Source organism: Rhincodon typus, chromosome 32 (genome assembly GCF_021869965.1).
Source record: "Rhincodon typus isolate 14 chromosome 32, sRhiTyp1.1, whole genome shotgun sequence".
Classification (NCBI taxonomy): domain Eukaryota; kingdom Metazoa; phylum Chordata; class Chondrichthyes; order Orectolobiformes; family Rhincodontidae; genus Rhincodon; species Rhincodon typus.
In genome coordinates this window covers 8532560-8553382 of record NC_063363.1, presented here as the reverse complement: position 1 = coordinate 8553382, position 20823 = coordinate 8532560, and the positions used below count along the sequence as shown (strand labels likewise).

General features: G+C 41.3%; 1 protein-coding gene across 1 annotated transcript in view; it reads right to left on the bottom strand.

The window, feature by feature from the left end:
• LOC109913024 (Down syndrome cell adhesion molecule-like protein 1 homolog) overlaps positions 1-20823 on the bottom strand; it is a 554371-nt gene that overhangs the window by 113033 nt on the left and 420515 nt on the right. The window contains exons 16-17 of the mRNA XM_048615473.1: positions 18118-18285; positions 8197-8267 (exon numbers count right to left, since the gene is read on the bottom strand). Coding sequence (XP_048471430.1) covers positions 8197-8267; positions 18118-18285 — 239 coding nt within the window. The remainder of the gene's footprint in view (positions 1-8196; positions 8268-18117; positions 18286-20823) is intronic.

Below are 20823 nucleotides of genomic sequence, written 5' to 3'. Positions count from 1 at the left end.
AACTCTGTTTCTCTCTCCACGGATACTGCCAGACCTGCTGAGCTTCTCCAGCATTCTCTGTGTTTGACTCAGATTTCAAACTTATACTGATCAATGTCCATCGGGATGGGGACTGCAGTGAGCGTGGGAATATTCACAGTGCATTAGGTTCCTTGATGCCAGTTCACTCAGTATGATATTAACTAAACATAAGTATAAACAATATCTTTGTGAGTAACCTTCAACTTTAGCAAGGCAAAAGTCTTGCAATGCACGATCTCCCAGCTCTAAAAGGCCATATCACTCTTCTCTCCTAATTAACCTTCCCACTAGAGTGCATAACAAACACAAATGTTCAACTCCCTAAGTTACAAGTTGAATTATTCAATTCAAATTCCACCATCTGCCATGGTAGGATTTGAAACCCAGTTCTCAGAACATTACCTGTGTCTCTGGAGTAATAAGCTTAGTGATAATACCAGCAAGCCATCACCAATACAAACTGCAACAATAGAAGGTTTTCCTTCACTTGGTTTGCTGGAAATATTGGTTAGTGTTTTTTTACTTCTCTTCTTGATCAGTTTGTAACAAAGTAAACTCCAAAAACCTTGCTGTGTTTCATTGAAAAATGATAAAAAAAATTACAGCTTTTAACATGTTGTTACTGATCACAAAAAGTGGACCAGTGTACAGCATACCCATTGAAATATTTGACTTGAACCTGCTTTTGAGTAAGTGAGTGCATAAGGAGCATCATTATTAAAAGAAAACACTTTTTTTTGTGAGAATACCGGTGTTCAATAAGATTATGGATTCTCTGTGAAAAATGAACCAGAAAATTCTCAAAATCTGTAACTGAAAGGTAACAGGAATCAATCCTGTCAATGGAGAAAAGGGGAAAGGTAGATTATTGAGGGGAAATAAGACATTTATTACTCTCAGCCAAATCTTTGAACAATTGAGAGATCAACATTGTAATAAGACAGTTCAAGCCCTAAAGCTGCATATATCATTTTTAGACTAATTAGTTTTAAAACATAAAGTGGAGGAATTCAAAACTAGGGGGCATATTTTTAAGGCAAGAAGAGAAAGATTTAAAAAGGGGAAACTTTTTTACACCGAGGGTGGTTTGTATGTGAAATGAACTGCCAAATGAAGTGGTGGATGCAGGTACAGTTACAACGTTTGAAAGACACTTGGATAAGTATATGAATAGAAAAGGTTTGGAGAGATATGGGCCAAACGCGGGCAAGTGGGATTACTTTAGCTTGGGAACATGGTCAGCGTGGAATAGTTGGACCGAATGGTCTGTTTCCATGCTGTATGACTCTATAACTATGGTCAAAAATTGTGTTATAGACCCTTAAACGTCGGCCTGTCAAATCTGCTCTTCTATTCAATGCAATCATGGCTGATTTGATAATATTTTGTATATTTCATTGCATCAATGAGGAAAGGACAGGAGAGGAGAGGAGAGGAGAGGAGGGGAGAGGACAGGAGGGGAACGAACAGGAGGGGAGAGGAGAGGAGAGGAGGGGAGGGGAGAGGAGAGGAGGGGAGAGGAGAGGAGGGGAGAGGACAGGAGGGGAAAGAACAGGAGGGGAGAGGAGAGGAGAAGAGAGGAGAGAACAGGACAGTACAAGACAGGAGAGCTGAGCTGAGCTTTGGTTAGTTCAGTTGGCTGGCTTGGTTGCAATACAGCGTGATACCAATAGCTTGGGTTCAATTACTGCACTGGCTCTGAGGTTACCATGAAAGGCCCCCCTTCTCAACCTCTCCCCTTGGCTGAGGCATGGTGACCCTCGGGTTAAACCACCACCAGTTCTCTTTCTTTAATGAGAGATCAGCCCTACAGTTATTTGGGATTATGGTGACTTGAATGTATTTGTAATCTCATACGTACTTCCAAATTAGCAGCAAAGGTAGATACCTGCCAGCCTGCTTCCCCCATTTTGTTAAGGTAATGAATGATCTGATTGTGACTTCAACTCTATATTCATGGTTAACCCCGATAACCAGTGAGCCCCCTTGTTACTCAAGAGTCTATAGACCTCTGCCTTAAAGATATTCAAACACCCACCTTCACTGCTATCTGGGGAAGAAAGATCCAAAGATGCAGAGAAAGAAATTCCGCATGTCTGATTTAAATAGGAGAGCCTTTAGTTTTAAACTGTTTGTCTTGTTCCACTCTCTCCCACAAAGGAAAGCATCCTCTCAACATCCATCATCAAGTCCCATCAGGATCTTACACATTTTGGTCAGTTCTTCCAAACTCCAATAGGTGTAAGCCCAGCCTGCCCAACTTTTCATCCTAACGATCACCCCTTCATCCCAGGTATCAGTCCAGCGAATGTAATATTTTTTCCATGCTACATAAACTCATCAAATGGTAATTACACTCTTCCACCAGTGTAGATTGGGGGATGAAACAGTTTTCTCACTTTGTGGAACTCAGTAGCACAATCAGGAGCAGACCTCCAACTAGACAGTCTAATTATCTCCCTTTGAATTTCAAAGGGATTGCCATTACTGAAGCTACCACCATCAACATCATGGGAGTCATCACTGACCTGAAATATCACTGGACTAGCTATATAAATACATTGGCTCAAAGAGAAAGCCAGAGGTTGGGCACTCTGCTGTGAATAACTCTTGACCTTTGACTCCTCAAAGGTACTCCAGCAGCTACAAGGCACAAGTGTGATAGATCATTAGTTGCTGTAAGAATGCAGCTCCAGTAACAATCAAGCTTGATGCCATCCAGGATGTAACAGCACGCTGAATCAATTCCCCATCCAGCACCTCAAATACTCACTCACTGCACCTTAGCTGCATTGTGTCTTTAATATATTTACTTTCTGTGATGTGGGCATTGCTGGCAAGACCAGTATTTGTTGCCCCTATGTGATGCACAGCAGCTACTTACCGGGGCTTCTCCAACAGCACCTTCCCAACCCACAACCTCTACAACCTCGAAGTATAAGGGCAGCAGGGGCATATGAACATTGCTTCTCCAAAGGCTGAGTCTTACAGTTTTTGGCTAAGTTCGAGTCGCCTTGAGTTTAATAGAGTGTTCCTCACTGTGAGGCTGAGCATGATTTCTTGCCACATCTGGGCAAATTTGTCATACTTATTGGCGTTTCAGCCTTTGTGGCAAGTATCATGTCTGATTTCCAACCAATCTTACTGCACAGCATTCCTAGAGCAGCTCGGCATTTATTGGAGATCCTGGAATTGAATGGCATCCCTGGGGCCGTCACCACATTTAAATGCACATTGTAAGACCATAAGACCGTAAGACATAGGAGCAGAAATTAGGCCATTCGACCCATCGAGTCTGCTCCGCCATTCAATCATGGCTGATAAGTTCCTCAACCCCATTCTTCCACTTTTTCCCTGTAACGCTTGATCTCCTTAATAATCAAGAACCTATCTGTCTCAGTCTTAAATGTACTCAATGACCTGGCCTCCATGGCCTTGTGTGGCAGTGAATTCCATAGATTCACCACTCTCTGGCTGAAGAAGTTTCTCCTTATCTCTGTTCTAAAAGGTCTTCCCTTTACTCTAAGGCTGTGCCCTCGGGTCCTAGTCTCTCCTACCAATGGAAGCATCTTCCCAACATCCACTCTGTCCAGGCCATTCAGTATTCTGTAAGTTTCAATTAGATCCCCCCTCATCCTTCTAAACTCCAAGAAGTATAGTCCCAGAGTCCTAAACATTCCTCATATGTTAAGCTTTTCATTCCTGGGACCATTCTCGTGAACCTCCTCTGAACCCGCTCCAGGGCCAGTACATCCTTCCTGAGATATGGGGCCCAAAACTGCACACAATACTCCAAATGTGGCCTGACCAGAGCCTTATAAAGCTTCAGTAGTACATCCCTGCTTTTGTATTCAAGTCCTCTCAAAATAAATGCCAACATTGCATTTACTTTCCTGACTACTGACTCAACCTGCAAGTTTACCTTGACAGAATCCTGGACTAAAACTCCCAACTCTCTTTGCACTTCAGACTTCTGAACTTTCTTCCCATTTAGAAAATAGTCCATGCTTTTAGTCTTCGTACCAAAGTGCATGACCTCACACTTTCCCATGTTGTACTCCATCTGCCACTTCTTTGTCCATGCTCCTAACCTGTCCAAATCCTTCTACAGCCTCCCCACCTCCCCAATACTACCTGTCCCTCCACCTATCTTTGTATCGCCTGGAAATTTAGCCAGAATGCCCACAGTGCCTTCATCTAGATCATTAATGTATAAAGTGAAAAGTTGTGGTCCCAACACTGACCCTTGCGGGACACCACTTGTCACCAGCTGCCATCCTGAGAAAGACCCTTTGTGTACCCGGACACTGCCGGTCCACAGTTTCCAGCACAGTTCCTGACATTTGCTCTGCCCATGGCAGCTCGGGAGATATCAGTGCCCTACTTTGTGAGCATGGTTCTGGCCTGGGTGGGGCATGGGCAAGACTTCCTCTTCTCCCACGACCAGCAGTGGAGGCCACAATACTGGACCATGCCAGCCTGGTCTGAGGTTGTCACCTACGTTACAGCAGTCTCGTTCACATGGAGGAATGCCCACTGCTGTAGAAAGAAGGTCAATGTCCTTTCAGCAGAACTGCCAGCATAAATACCAACATCTTCTCTCTCATATTTCACACTCACCTTATCTCTGCTTCTGGACCCACCTTCCTCCAAGGCACATGCTCTGCCACCCTCACAAATACATGCAACATCTTCCCCACTTGTCCTTGCCCATCCCAAACTGTGATACCACTGACCCTGCATGCCTGCTGCGCTGCCTACTCACTCGCGTGGGAAATCTCCCCATCTGTGCCAACATTGACAGCAGTGCCAACCCACTAATACCTGCCTCTCTTTCCCATTCCAGGGGGAAAGCAGCCCGCAATGGGGCAGAAAGAGTCAAGTCGGGTGGTGGGCAGAATGTCCATGGGCTCTTCACCCCTTATGGGGACAGCATCCTGAATCTGACTGCCCGACACAGGGTGTTAACTGGTATCAGAGGCTGCGTTGACCTGTGCTGGAATCCCCTGAGCAAAGGCCATCTCCCTGAACTGAACTGAAGTCTGCTGCCATTCTGGCTTTATGACTGTGCTAAGTTGCATGGCAGGGCAATAGTAATATGAACCTGGTATCTCTGGCTGAGGGATCAATGTAAAAAAAAGGCAAAGCAAGGACACTGTGAGCAACCAGTTAGGCTCAGAGTGAGTGAGCAGTATGATGGCAAGTAAAGAGTCCAGAGATACAGCCTGGACAAGTCCATGAGCTGGGTGCACATACCTGAGTTGTCTTATATATATACCACAGTGTCCTTGCTGCAGCATTACCATGAAGCCTGAGGTGTAACACTGAAGTGCAGCAGTGCTCTGGAAATGCATTGGAGATGTACCATGAGGGTTCAGAGGCTGGCACAGGTCTAATATCAATGGCCATGGAGTTGGGGTGCATGTAGCCTGTGCCCATGGAGTGTGGCAGCAATGTTGATGCCAGGTGACCACCATGGACAAGCACAAGTTGAAGCTGCTGAGAACTGGATCTGATTTCCATGCCACGTTTTGCTGATTGCTGGTTTGTTTGTAGTGAGTTCAGTAAGATTGCAGCTAGCGGTAAATTGGGCTGTCAACAAGATGTTTAATGAGCACCAATTGGGAACTTGCTACTATCCTAGTGACAAGCTCATCACACCACTTGAAAAAATCATACAAGATGCAATGAGATGTTCTTGGTGTCGAGATGGGGCTGATGAAACAGCTCACCATTTCTGTCACCCATCTGATAACAGCCTACATTGCTCAGAGCCTGATAACATCCCACCCCAAGTCACCAAACTCACAGCTTGGAAAATAATGTCAACTGTTTCTTCATTATCACTGGGTTAAAATCCAAACACTGCACTGTGTGTGTACCTGCACCGCGGGACTACAACTAGTTAAGGCCATTCACCACCACCTTCTCAACGTCTATCAGGGATGGGCAATAAATGCTGGCTTAGCTCGTGATACTAATAGTCTGTGAATGAATAAATAAGAAAAAGTTATCTGCTAAGACATCAGGGGATTTTTCAGAAGATTTAAATTTATTTTACAAATATACCAACATTATTAAGCATCATTTGATTTGTTTTGTGCCTAAGATGCAATCAGACACAAAACATCCTCTCAGTTTTAATTTGCACAGGTTAAGTGCAAACACTTCCTTAACTCATATAATTCTGCAAAGATTCATGGTCTAATAAGGAATGTGCGTGCCCTCTGAGTCTGTAATGTCCCATTAAAGATAAATTACATTTGTTTTAGTTTTACTTTAAATTAACTCTGCAACTGCTCACTTATTATTCACCAAGCAGATTCACATGTGGAATAAAATCCGTTCACCAATTCTGATTGAGGTTTTGGTTTATTTAATTGAAATCTTATTTAAAAATGCCTTAAATTAATTAGATAACCTTCGCCTGCTAAGATTTTCTTTTTTTAACTTTAACTGTTCGAGAATTTTACTTCTTCTCTTTGCATTTCCAATTCTCCTTTTCCCAATATCTCATCATTGCCACCTTCCCACAACACCCAGCCAAAGGCAACAGTTGAAGACTCAGGCTGGGCCATCCACCTAATGAACAGCATCACATGGATCAGGAAGGGTCTTGTTTTGATCCTTGGTTCATGCTGCACTAACCGATCTCACCTGGGGTAAGTATCGGTGTTATTGGGCTTTGAACAGAAAAGATCAGCTTGGGTAATACTTTCATGTCATTCAGTCAATTTCCACTCCCACAGATCTCAGCACTTTCACCCTGGCTGGTACTTCCATGAAGTTTTGGGGCAGTAGCTTTCAGAAGATGCTGTTATTTGAATAAGGGGTTCGACTAAGATCCTTCTCACTGAGGAAGAAAATTCCCAGGACACAGTATGCAGATACTCTGATATTCCAACTGTCCTAGCTGAAATGTATCCCTCAGTAAACACCACAGTTTAGATGATCATTATCACATTGCTATACGTGGGAGATTGTTTCGCATCCCTTGGTTGCTGCATTACCTACACTACAACAATGAATACTCTTCAAAACAACATCACTTTGGCATGTCATGAAAGGTGCTAAATGAATACAAGCCCCTCTTCCAACAGTCATTGGTTCATATCGCTCATCAATAACTGTTATTACCGCTCAGTGAAGCAGCTGAGGCTACCTTATGGAATGTTTTTAAGGCAAAGATGGATATATTTTTGAATAGTAAAGTTATGGTGAGTGGGCGGGTAAATGGAACTGAGTCCACGAAAAGATCAGCCCTGGTCTTAGTGAATGGCAGAGCAGGCTCGAGAGGTCAGATGGCTCACTCCTGCTCCCATCTCTTACGTTCTTATTCTCTAATAATACAACCACCAAGACGATGAGAGATAAACTTGATACGTTTTGGTAAGGGTCATGGCTTCATTTTCCTGTAAACCATCTTGGGTGTTGTATAGATGACAAGATGTAGAGCTGGATGAACACAGCAGGCCAGTCAGCATCAGCAGAGCAGGAAAGCTGACGTTTCGGGTCTGGACCCTTCTTCAGCTCTATACCTTGTTATGTCAGATTCTCCAGCATCGGCAGTTCCTACTATCTCTCTTGGGTGTTGTATATGTGTGTTTGTGACATTAAGTGAAAATGGAATTGGACTTGAATACAACCAACCATGTTAAAGACAGTCAACATTTAGACCCGTATGGTGATCAATGGGAGAGTTTCTCACCAATGGGAGAGTGTACACCTAAAGGAGAGAAAGTGGCAGCAACTGGTCAGATCAAAATAAATTTAAAAAGGTCCAGTTTTGAACTGAAGGTGACCTTAAGGTCCAATGTCTACCTGATACTGGCACCTTCTAGATTTTGACCTCAGCCAAATTTGAAATAACTATTAAGGGTGAGTTCAGGATTGACTGATGCCTCCCATGGTTGAATAGGAAGCTCCCTTGCAATGTGTGCCAGCTCAGACAGGTGAAGAAGGGACATTCTGAGTAAGGCACCCGAGTACTACAGCTGGCTGTAGAAAGCAAAAAGAGATAACGCCTTTCGGACGGAAAAGTTTGGAAAATTCACAAAGGATTTTGAAACAAACATTACAATGTTATCACAGATGTCTTGCATGAGGGGTTAAAATTGAGATTTGACCAGGAATTTCACAGCCTTGACAGCTTGTAATGACAATGAGTAACGTTACCTTCCAAGTTACTCGGATGCTCTGGGATGTGACGGGTTGTAATATGACATCCATAGGAGGCCCATCTGGAGCTGAAAGAGAGAAAATGGTGGTGCAATGTTAGGTGTTTACACTGGATCCTCTATAATGATCACACAAATACTGGACTACTGATAACACTGAAGGATGCCATTCAACCCATCAAGTTTGTGCTGGAATAAAATAAAACAGAGAACTGCGGATACTGGAGATCTGAAACAAATAAAAACATAAAGTGCTGGAGAAACTCAGCAGGTATGATAGCATCTGTACAGAAAAAAAATAGAGTTGACATTTCTCATCCGGGAAGCCTTCTTCAGAGTGGGACTTGGAAATGTTAACTCTGCTTCTCTCTCCACAGATGCTGCCAGACCCGTTGAGTTTCTCCAGTAATTCATGTTTAAGTTTGCGCTGGCTCCCTACAACATCAACTTAATTCCTCCCAGTCTCTTCACTTCTTCCCCATAACCCTGCAATATTTTTCCTACCAGCGGCTTATGTAATGTCCTTTTGAAATCCATTCACAAGCTGTCCATCCCATATTGTAATCATTCCCTGAAGGAACAACTTCTTTTCCTCACGTTGCTTTTGGTTCTTTAGCCAATCAAAGTAAATCTGTGTCTTCTGACTCTCAGCCTTTCTGCCAACTGGGAACAGTTTCTCACTATCTCCTCTGTCAAGGGCCTTTGTGATTTTGAGCAGTTCCATCAAATCTTGTCTCAACATTCTCTCTCTGAGGAGAATAACCCTTGCTTCTTCAATCTGTCATTACTTCATTCACATAAATTATTTTAATGCTGCATTTCAGGCTTAAGTTTTCAAATCCCCAGCATGTACTTTGGAAAATTGTGTGTTGTCTGATTAGTTCAGCGGATGGAGAAGCTGAGGCAATAAGCTCCTAAGTCTGCTGCATGGACCTTAACATAGAAGGTACCTCCCTTCGATAGTCTACCAGTCTAGTGCCAGCAGTAGTTATATTCTTGTCTCTAAGTCAGAAGGCTATGGGCTCATGTAACGCAACAGAACCTAAACACACAGTTCTAGGCTGGCACATCAGTGTAGTACTGATGGAGCACTGCACTGTTAGAAATACTTTCTGATGAAATCATAAATGGAGGCCCCATTTACATGTTGAAATGAAAGTAGAAGAACTATGCCATTAATTGCAGACATGCAGGGAGAGCTCCTGATGTCCTGATCAACATTTGTCCCTCAACGAGTTCCATTAAATTAGATCATCACAACAGTGGCTTCTGTTGACTATGAAGTACTTTGGAATATTCTGAATATTATTATCTCAGCTGATGTTATTACTGGACAAATTAGATTGTAGACTGAAATCTGGTTTGATAGGAAATTAATCTCATGGTTTTTAATTCACTGAAGTACAAACATGCAAAGCTGCAGATTTGATTTTAACAGTAAAACAGAAGTAACCAAACATTTTTGGTGTGGAACTCTCAAACGAACTTCCTTAAACTGAGGTAGCCCATTTGTCAATAATTCTAAATCATCTCCTTTCATCAAGAACAATTGTTTTACACATCGGGCTTCAACAAAGACTCTACAAAATGTGCCAACTGAAAGCCAAAAGCTTTTTTCTAAATGGGTGTTTGACATATTAACATAAAAATAAAGTCTCTGACCTTCCAAACCTAAAGCATAATGCACAACTGTATACTTTATTTGCTAGTAAAACTCTCCTAATGCAAAGAAATTCCTACTAACCTCCCAAGAACTCTCTCTTTGACCGTGTTTTGTTTTTGAACTAAATCACCATGGCTACAGGAATACTTAGAAATAAATCATTAAACCCTTTCAGACACATAAATCAAAACCCACATGCTGGAAGCTCATATCCAAACTCTCAAATAGATTTCATTAAAATATATTTAAATTGCAAAACTTATATCAAACAAGGACATGAAATTTATTTCATTAGTGCAAGTTCTTTCTTTGTTTAAACTTTTCTGGAGCTTGAGACTTTCATCACACTTATATTCTTACAAGAAATCCAAATCTAGTTACTGGTTACACGTTTGTTTCCCAAAGTTCAGATACACTTCAATCTTAACCTCGTGGAGCGCATTTTTGTCATAAATGTATTTTTTGCTTTGCCTGTCTAAAATGCTGTCTTAAAGCTTCTAAAATGGCACTTATTTGGTTTTTGAAGTACATGATGAACAGATGAAACATTCAGAAATTACAAATTGGACTCACTGACAGAGAGAATACATTTATTCATTTCAATTTCCACATTTGAGTCAAATCCTGTGGATTTATCATCATCTGTTTCTGAACCTCATCTCAGTAACCCTACATTATATTCAAATAAAATAAAACTTGTCCTATTTTAATTTATTGATTAAAATACAAGAGATAAATCCTTCACTATATTCCTTCTTGTTTCAGTCAACTAAAGCAACATTGCATGTCTGCAAATCAAAGGCAGCTTGGACCATGAGAGTCCTGTGGGCCTTTGAGGCATAGAGTCAGAGTTGTACAGCACACAAACAGACCATTTGGTCCAACTTGTCCATCTTTCTTATATTCCTGATGCCAGACTCATGAAGCAATTGTTTTACTCAGAGTGTAGTCATAGCCGGAGGTCCCCAGGATGACAGCAGAAACTTCTTAGGGATGTTATCAATCATGTCTGCCAACGCATGCTAAACCATTGTTTCTGACTGGTCATGATGGAGAAGGTTCAATTCAGGAAACCTCAAAACATGTCAAGAGACATCCCAGAAACAAGGCAAGAGACGGAGCACACGAACCCGCAAACAACCCTTCTAACTAACGCTTTGAGCACAACTTGTCCCACGTTTGGCAGAATCTGAAGGTTGTACATTGGACATGACAACTATTTAGCAATCACAGAACTAGAGCAGAAGCCAGTAATGGTCAAGACCAAGTACTGAGACTGTAGATCCCAGAATCCAGCCTTTGAAGCTCTCTGTTCAACAATTCTGCTTTGTGAACAGGTACAGTCTCTGGAGTTATGATGGGCAGGCAACAAATACACTGTTTCTGAAGAAGGGTCCAGACCCGAAACGTCAGCTTTCCTGCTTCTCTGATGCTGCTTGGCCTGTTGTGTTCATCCAGCTCTACACCTTGTTATCTCCAATACACTGTTGTTCCTTTTCATTTTTCGCTTTTTCATGCTCCCCATGTGTAGGTACAGAAAAAGTCCAATGAACCATGGACAAATCATTTGGAATACCAGGGACAGGAGATCCTCTTGGACCTGCTCTACTATTCAGTTAAATCAAGGTTGCTGTGTACCCCAATTCAGTTTATCCACCTTTGCTTCACATTGCTCAATTACCTTACTTAACAAAAATACAACAACCTCAGTCTTGAAGCTTCTAACTGGTCTCAAGAGTTTTGAGAGAGGAGAAGGCAAGCAACAGCAAAAGTCAATATGCCAAAAGAAGGGAGATCCAGAATTTTTATCTCTTCCCAAAGTGCATCCACAGCCAATTAATTACTTTCAATTTATAGACACTGGTACTTTTTCAAAAAATTCCCTACAACCCAATTCATTATAGCAAGGTGATGGCCTAGTGGTATTATGTTAGTCCAGAGACCCAAATAACGTTCTGGGGACTCGGGTTTGAACCCTGCCATGGCAGATGGTGGAATTTGAATTCAATAAATATCTGGAATTAAGAATCTAACAATGACCGTGAATCCATTGTTGATTGTTGGAAAAGCCCATCTGGTTCACTAATGTCCTTTAGGGAAGGAAACAGTCATCCTTACCTGGTCTGGCCTACATGTGAAAACCAGACCCACAGCAATGTGGTTGACTCTTAACTACCCTCTGGGCAATTAGGGATGGGCAATAAATGCTGCCTGGCCAGCGACACCCTCATCCCGTGAATGAATAAAGAGAAAAAAAAAATGCTCTCAGAAACAATGGTGAAAAATGACCAGTTATTTTCAATGATGATGTGTACGGGATACTTATCGGCCAGGATGTTGCTCTTCTTCTTCAAAATAAAATCTATGGGATTTTTCAAGACCACCTGAAGAAGGAGATGGTGCCTCAGTTTAACATTATACCAGAATAACACCACTAATTGTACAGCACTCTCTCAGTACTGCACAAAAACATTCAGCCAGATTGTGTGCTGGACTGAGGCAGGAATCAATGACCTTCCACCAGTGGTAAGGAGGAACTGACTTTTAAATCAAAGTGACATTTAGTTTGAGAGATAGTAGGAACTGCAGATGCTGGAGAATCTGAGATAACAAGGTGTAGAGCTGGATGAACACAGCAGGCCAAGCAGCATCAGAGGAGCAGGAAGGCTGACGTTTCAGGCCGAGACACTTCTTCAGAAATGGGGGAGGGGAAGGGGGCTCTGAAATAAATAGGGAGAGAGGGGGAGGCGGATAGAAGATGGATAGAAGAGAAGATAGGTGGAGAGGAGACAGACAGGTCAAAGAGGCGGGGATGGAGCCAGTAAAGGTGAATGTAGGTGGGGAGTTAGGGAGGAGATAGGTCAGTCCAGGGAGGACGGACAGGTCAAGGGGGCGGGATGAGGTTAGTAGGTAGGAGATGGGGATGGGGCTTGAGGTGGGAGGAGGGGATAGGTGGGAGGAAGGACAGGTTAGAGAGGCGGGGACGAGCTGGGCTGGTTTTGGGATGCGGTAGGGACTCAAAAAAGTCAATATCTTCAAGAAGGGAACTGAGGAACATATTTTAAAAGCAGTCAAAGATTACATTGTTAAATTTATTGAAAATAATAATATGACAGCACAGACCCAAAGGCAATTAAGCTTACAGGCAGCGTAAAGGATCTTATTACATTATGTCTATCCTTACACCATTCACCAACGATCCAATTTTTAAAGAATACTTCCATTTCATATTTTGGTGAAATAGATTACACTTATTGTTCATAGTTCAACAGCTGCTGCCTCCACACTAGCACTGGTGGGTATTCGTATCAAACAACAAAAGTTCCCCTCGTAGTTAAGCTACTGTATATTGATTGGAGAACCAAGAAAAAACAATTAAAGTAGCTACTTGTGATACATCCAGAGCAACAAAGGGAATTATGCTTCACAAAAACAATTTATTGTCATATGCATGGATGGATGCGAGTTTAGTTGTACTTGTCCCTGGATCAATAGTTAAAGTTTGAAATCCTATTCCACAACTGAGGAATGTTGCGTCTTTGAAATTGCTGCCCTTTGTATGGTATGTTAAACAGGAGTCACTCTGTGTTAATCCCAATCAACAGAACCAACTCTGAACCATTAGCACTGTGACAGGCCATCAGAGACTCAGAAATTTGATGAGGCAAATCTTGGGGAGGTGATAGCATAGTGGCATTATTGCTGGACTATTAATACAGCAATGCAGCTAATGTTTTGGAAACCTGGGTTTAAATTCCACCACGGCAAATGTTGGAAATGGAATTCAATAAAAGTCTGGAATTGAGAGTCTAATGATGACCAATGAAACCATTGTCAAATGTGGTTAAAAAGAAAACTCTTCCAGTTCACTAATATTGTTTAGGGAAGGAAACTGTCATCCTTACCTGGTCTGGCCTATAAGTGACTCAGGGACCTAGTTTCCCTTCCTTTCCAAGCAAAGAAACATGATTTCCTAGAATGGAATAGTTGAGATATAGCTCTCAATATGTGGGCTATTATTGGTGCAAAGACTTGTTGAGAATTGACCAAAAGGTATATCATAATTGATGTGGTCTTCTGGTCTTACGTGACTACCAAAAATATTTCAATTACAACACAAACTGAAGGTAATTAATAAAACCTACATTTTTGAGACAGTGATTCAGCTGCATTCACCTTGAACCAGTTGATGAGTCCATAAATATATTAAACAACCCTGAGCACATCTTTACAACAACAAACAGACATTTTTTAACAATAACAGATTCGGATAAATTTCCCCTGGTACTTAATCAGCACCACGGAGAGCTCCCTGTTGTCTCTAGGACCCAAGGCCTACCTATTGCCAATACTACTTACGGAGAATTGAAGTTAGCCTAAACAAGATTTGTCGACAGTTTCAAAAAAAAATCAGCAAAGAGCAGGGTTCCCAATGTCAGGCTGTGTAGGGCCAGAAATAAACTAGATGCTAGGAGAAAGGTACTTTAATTGCAAGTGTAAAAAGAACTCTAAAAGGTGATGTCCACCCAAAGAAAATGCCAGTATTTTAGCCATTTGATCCGAGCTGAAAAGATGCAAAGGTCTCTTTTTAAAGGCAAAGTGGAGAGCAGCAAAACAGGGGCTGACCTAGACGTAGTTTGATGACAGAAACTACACAGTGACTACTAACAAGCGCCAGTAGATCATGTGTGAGGGTAGTGCAATATAGATGACAGTGGCATACAAAACTATAGCAGAGAAACTGACGGCCAGTTATGCAATGAGCACTTATTCTTTCAAAAACGAACTGGACTTTTTTCTGGATGGGGCAGAGATGTCGAAGAGGTGGGTACCACGGAACCTTTATCAAGGTCAAAGTGACCTTCCGGACGAGGTTCTATTGCCCAAGGGGGTTGGAGATTATTTACTTTTCCCCTACTTTGTGTAGGTTTTCAGCAAAATTTCTCCCTTCTTCAGGGAGAATGCATGGTGGGGTGTAATTGTACAGACTGTGATGCTCTAGTGACCTCAGATATATGCAGCATGGTGTTTTCTCGTCCATTGATTTGCAGGTGTTCACACACTACGAGTGAGAGCTAAATTCTCTCTCACAAATAGGTCACAAGACTTACACTCTTCATTTAACAATCAATAGTTTTTTTTTGAACGCCACAACGGCATTACAACATTTTTCAGAGTCGCACATCATCAGTGAATGTACAAGAAAGACACTTCATGTGACTACATGACTACATGACAACAAGTTCTGGTTGTTAAAAACAGGTTCCACCTGAAAAATAATCAAGATAAAATCAAAGTTCTCACCAATGTCTCAATAATAGCATTACATCATGCAAGTAAGTAGGATCCCATGATCCAAGTGTTTTAAAGGAAGTGGCTGCAGAGAAGGTAAGACATTGGTCAAAACATTCCAGAACTTACCGAATTCCAGGAGGATAACTAATTAGAAAACTATAGCATCCCTGTTCAAGAAGGGAGGGAGACAGAAAGCAGGGAACTATAGGCTGGTGAGGCATAACATCACTCATCAGGAAAATGCTAGAGACCATTACAAATGAAGAAACACCAGGATGTTTTGAAAAGCTGATTGCAATCTAACACCGTCAAAATGGTTTGGTCAAAGGGAAATCATATGTCACAAATTTGCCAGAATTCTTTGAGAATAAACAACAAGAAGAATTGATAAAAATGAAACTAGTAGATACAGTGTTTTTAGATTTCCAGAAGGCATTCAATAAGGTTCCATGTAAAAGGTTATTATACAAGATAGAAGCTCTTGGTGTTAGGGAACAATGTATTTGCATGGGTTGAGGACTGGCTAACACACTGAAGAAAATGAGTCAGGATTAATTGCCTTTTTCAGGTTAGAAAAACAGAACTAGTGAATGCCACAAGGGGTAGTCCTAGGTCCTTAATTATTTATTATCTATTTTAATGACTTGGAAAAGGGGTAGAGTGTAATGTATCCAAATTTGCTGACAGTACAATAATACATGGGAGGGCATGTTGTGAAGACGGTATCATGAAAGTGGAAGGAGATTTAGACAGGTTGATTAATTGGGCAAAAATCTTGGCGTATAGACTTTAATGTACAAACAAAGAAACTAGGATTAGAAGTGGACCATTCAACCATTGGTCCTGCTTCACCATTCAATACGATCATGGCTGATCATCTAAGTACCCTGTTCCCATCTGCTCCCCAAACACAATGATCTGTTTAGCCCTGAGAAATAATCCAACTTCTTGAAAACATTCATGTTTTAACGTTAATGCAGAAAGGCATGAGGTATTTTAGTAGGAAGAACTAAAAGGTAGACTGTTATCAAAATAGAGGGAGACACCAAAATAGTGCAGTGCAGGGGAACATGCATGTACTTGTGCATGAAACACAGGTTGGTACACAAGCGCAGCAGGTAATTAGGAATGCAAATGGAATTTTGGCCTTTATTGATAGGGAGTTGAAGTTTAAAATCAGGGAAGCCTTGTTTCATCTGTACAGGATAGTGGTGGGCTGCACCTAGAGTACTGTGTACAGTTTTGGTCCCTGTATTTAAGAAAGGAAGCATTAACATTGCAAGCTGATCAAATGAGCTTCATTAAGCTGAATCCTAGAATGAAGGGGTTGGCTTACCATAAATGACTGAGCTGGTGTCACCTTTATTCATTAGAGTTTAGAGGAATGAGCAGTGATCTTATTTAAACATGCAAGATTCTGAGGGGTTGCTTGGTAGTAGATGTTGTGAAGAAGTTTCCATTAATAGGGGGGCTCAAACTAAGTGATATATATACAGAACAAGGGGATACTCAAATAAAAATGAGAAACAAAGGAATTTCTTCTCCTAGAGAATAGTGTGTACATGGAATTCTCTACCCCAGAGAGTTATAGAGGCTAGATCACTAAGGAGGTGGGTAGATTTTTTAAATATTGGGTACTGAGGGCTATGATAAGATGGCACAAAAGAACAGTTAAAGCCTGCAGCTGATCAGACATCATCTTATTAAATGGAGGGGTGGGTTTGCGGGTTGAATGGCCCATACCCATTTCTACTTATTATGTTCTTACTCAGAACTTTATATTTAAAGAATACAACAACACAATGCAGAAGTGGGGCATTGTAGCCCATTGTTCTTGTGTTGGCTTTTGAAAGAGCAGTGCAATTGGTCCCAATCCCCCAACATTCCCCACCTCCTATCACTGTTTCTTCTCCTTACAGATATTTGTCGAATTCTTTTTTGAAAGTTTGACTGAATCCATTTCCTCTGCTTTTTCAGGCAGTGAATCCAATCATTCAAACTCACTGCACAATTTTCTAGTCCTCATATTACCTCTGGCTCTTTTGTCAACAACCATAAATCTATGTCCTCAGTTGTCACTGGAAAGAATTTCTCCCTGTTTCATAACAATTTTCAAGATGTTGAACATGTCTGTCACCTTCTCTACTCTAAAAAGGAAAATCACAGCTTCTCCAATCTCTTAATGAACTGAAGTCCCTCATAGAATAGAATCATAGAATCCCTAACCCTCTGAAGAGCATCCCACTCAGACCCACCCTCTTACCCTTTCCCTGTAACCCTGCATTTCTACTCCCTGGATACTACCGACAATTTAGCATGGCTAATCTAACTAACCTGCACATCTTTGGACTGTGCGAGGAAACCAGAGCACCAGGGGGAAACCCACATAGACACGGGGAGAATGTGCAAACTCCACACAGACAGTCACCTGAGGGTGGAATCAAACCTGGGTCCCTGGTGCTGTAAGGCAGCAGTGCTAACCATGCCACCATCACTGTCCCTATCTCAGTAAAACTCTTCAGCAGCAACCTCTCAAAGGCCTTGATGAAAACCGAAAGAACTGCGAATGCTATAAATCAGGAACAAAAACAGAAATTGCTGGAAAAACTCAGCAGGTCTGGCAGCATCTGTGGAGAGAAATCAGAGTTAACATTAGAGCAGGTGGACAGTTCTGAGGAAGGGTCACTGAACCCAAAATGTTAACTCTGATTTCTCTCCACAGATGCTGCCAGACCTGCCAAGCTTTTCCAGCAAGTCGTGTTTATGTTTCTCAAAGGCCTTAAGTTTGTTCCCAGAGAGGGGTGCCTGGAATTAACACTTAAGCCTGGCCAATGAGGTGAACTCTCTTGCTTTTCATTAGGTCATTCTGCAATCAAACTCAACCAAAAGTGTGCAATTTGTAGGTTCTGGTTATCTGTTAATGGTGAAAGATGGTTGCCCTATCCCCGTCACACTCCGTACCTGCTTCCTCTGTGCTAACAGTTAACTCTTTGCTGGGTTCACTCCTGCCAATCTTGTTGAAGGAGTAGATTCTTATACTGTAAACAGAGGCTGGATGCAGATCAACAATGTTGGCTTGGTTTATGGTTGGGTTGATATTTCGGGTGCTCTGCTTTAAATCCCAGGAATCTGCAGAAGAAAAAAGTAAGTATTTTTAATTTTTTTTTGTAAATGTCTTTGCCATCAGAGACTGTACATGAAAACCAAAGAAAGGCTGAAAGAGATAATCATTCACTCTTCATAGCTATTGAGCAAAAGGTATTTTCATCTTAAAGACTTGCAGTCAAAAGAGAATACGTCACCTTTAGATTCTACCATCATTGTAATTACACCTTAAAGTATGAAATTGGAACTTAAGTCCTCCAGGATGTCCTGAGGTCTTTTTTATATTATCACCATTACTTTGCATGTATATTAAATTGTTGAAGAATGAACTTTTGCTGCTTATTGCTACAATCAACTCCAGCAGATTCCAAATTGCTTCATTCAAACCCATTGATAATTCAACTTCATTGCTAATTCAACCTTTTAAGCAATTGGTTTCAATTCTGCTGAATTATTCACATTTGTCAATTCCAATTATTGATTGTTTCCATTTTTTAATGTGAAAACCAGCATTAAATCAACAGGACAGTCTATTAGGGAAACCTGTCTTCATATTCTCCCGTCCACAATCTCCAGCGAGATGTCTGAGAGAGCAACGCTTCCTCTGTCTGGTTAAAGCTAACAGGAAATATCAGGAGACAGTGAGCTAAGGACTTGCCTTTACTGCACAGCACACCTGCAGTAGGATGGGGATGCGAGCAGATCTGCTCATTGTTCCATTGCAAATTCAGGGTAGAATGCAAGCCCCACAATGCTTTGATGCTGTTCTGGGCATAGGGATTGGATCAACATCTTTTGAAGCTTATTCTATGTGCTGTAACTGAGTTGTTACAGGTGTGATTAAATCAGAGTTAACGATTCGGGTCCGGTGACCCTTCCTCAGAACTTCCCTGATCTTTTCTTCACAGATACTGCCAGACCTGCTGAGCTTTTCCAGCAATTTCTGCTTTTGTTCCTGATTTACAACATCTGCAGTTATTTTGGTTTTTGTTTTTGTAATACTCTCTGTGTCCACACACACACACACACAAACATTGATATTATGGATGAAGGGGGAAAAATACTGATGATACAGTTCATTGGCACCAGTTGTCAGGATTCAATGGAGGATTTCCTTTTGTTTCCCAATTCCTTCAGATCTCTAAGCTTTTCTTTCAGGTTCTTTCATTTATTCATGGGAGGCACAGAATGACTAGTTCACAAATTATAAAATCTCTGACTTATAGGTTAGAGGTAACTGCTTATAGAAACTGATGGGAGAAAAAATCTGGCTCTTTTTAGCTTCACGTATTTTACTGGAGAGAGAGAGAGAGAGAGACAGTGAGAGAGAGAGAGCGAGTGAGAGAGAAAGAGAGAGAGAGAAAGAGAGAGAGAGACAGCGAATCTCCCTCCCAGAGGTCCAAGAGCTTCTCCCTGTATTGTTCACACCCACAAGATGTTCAACCACCCAGAAGCCAATCAGACTGTTGTTGTTGGCTGATACCCTTTGTCATCCACACTGGTAACAGCTCCACAAACTAATCAGCAACCTGCTGCCAGCCAAAATTCACGTTGCATATACTCCCTGGTGCCAGTCGATTGACAAACATCTTCTTGTACAAAGCAGTAGTGCAAACTTGACCAACAATGAGATTCTGTAACTTGCTTTTTAAAAGTACAGCAATTCCTTCCTCAGTCCTTTATTGTAAAACTGTCCTTTCCCCAATTCAGTCCACAATAGTTTCTACAGGTACATTATAATATGTAAAAGGAAAGAAAGTTGTCCCTATGTTTAATTTAACACTTGTCCTGACCCTCAGATGAAACTGACAATGGCTGCATTAAGAACAAGGTATCTGAGAACTATCAGGAAACAATGCCTCATCAACTATCTTTATACAAACTAACAGTAATTTTATTCAAATCCAACAGATATAGATCCTGGCAATGGAAATCTCACAGCCAAAGACTTTTCTTAAATTGATGTATTTACACCAATATGCATGATAGAAGTGCATTACATTTATGCATGAATTAACCACAACAAAATAACTTGCCAGATTAGAATTTATTATGCACAAGCATGATAAATGAAAGGCTCACAAATCTTATCAAACTCTCGTAGGGTACACTGCATATAATTAATATTTGCAGTTCTTGAACAATATTAATTTGCTAAATTTAATCATATTTTAATCTCTCCCAGTTTGGCAGCAACAGGATTTAAATTTCTAGCAATGAATTAAAATTTTCAATTAGACATTCTGAGTAATGATGAAACACTGGAGACAGACTGAGTTTTTTTAAACATGGCTTAAATGGCAATTTTAAAGGGATTCTCTGAATTCAGGGAGCGATGAACAATATCTGCTGTATTGGATCTCTATTTCTACACGGTGGTCCAGGAAACGAGATCATCTTGCTAGCAAACCATAAAGGTCAGTGTTTCTTATGCTGGAGGGGGACACTGAACATACACAAAGACAACAAGGTGCAGAGCTGGATGAACACAGCAGGCCAAGCAGCATCATAGGAGCAGAGAGGCTGACGTTTCGGGCCTAGACCCTTCATCAGAAAAGGGGG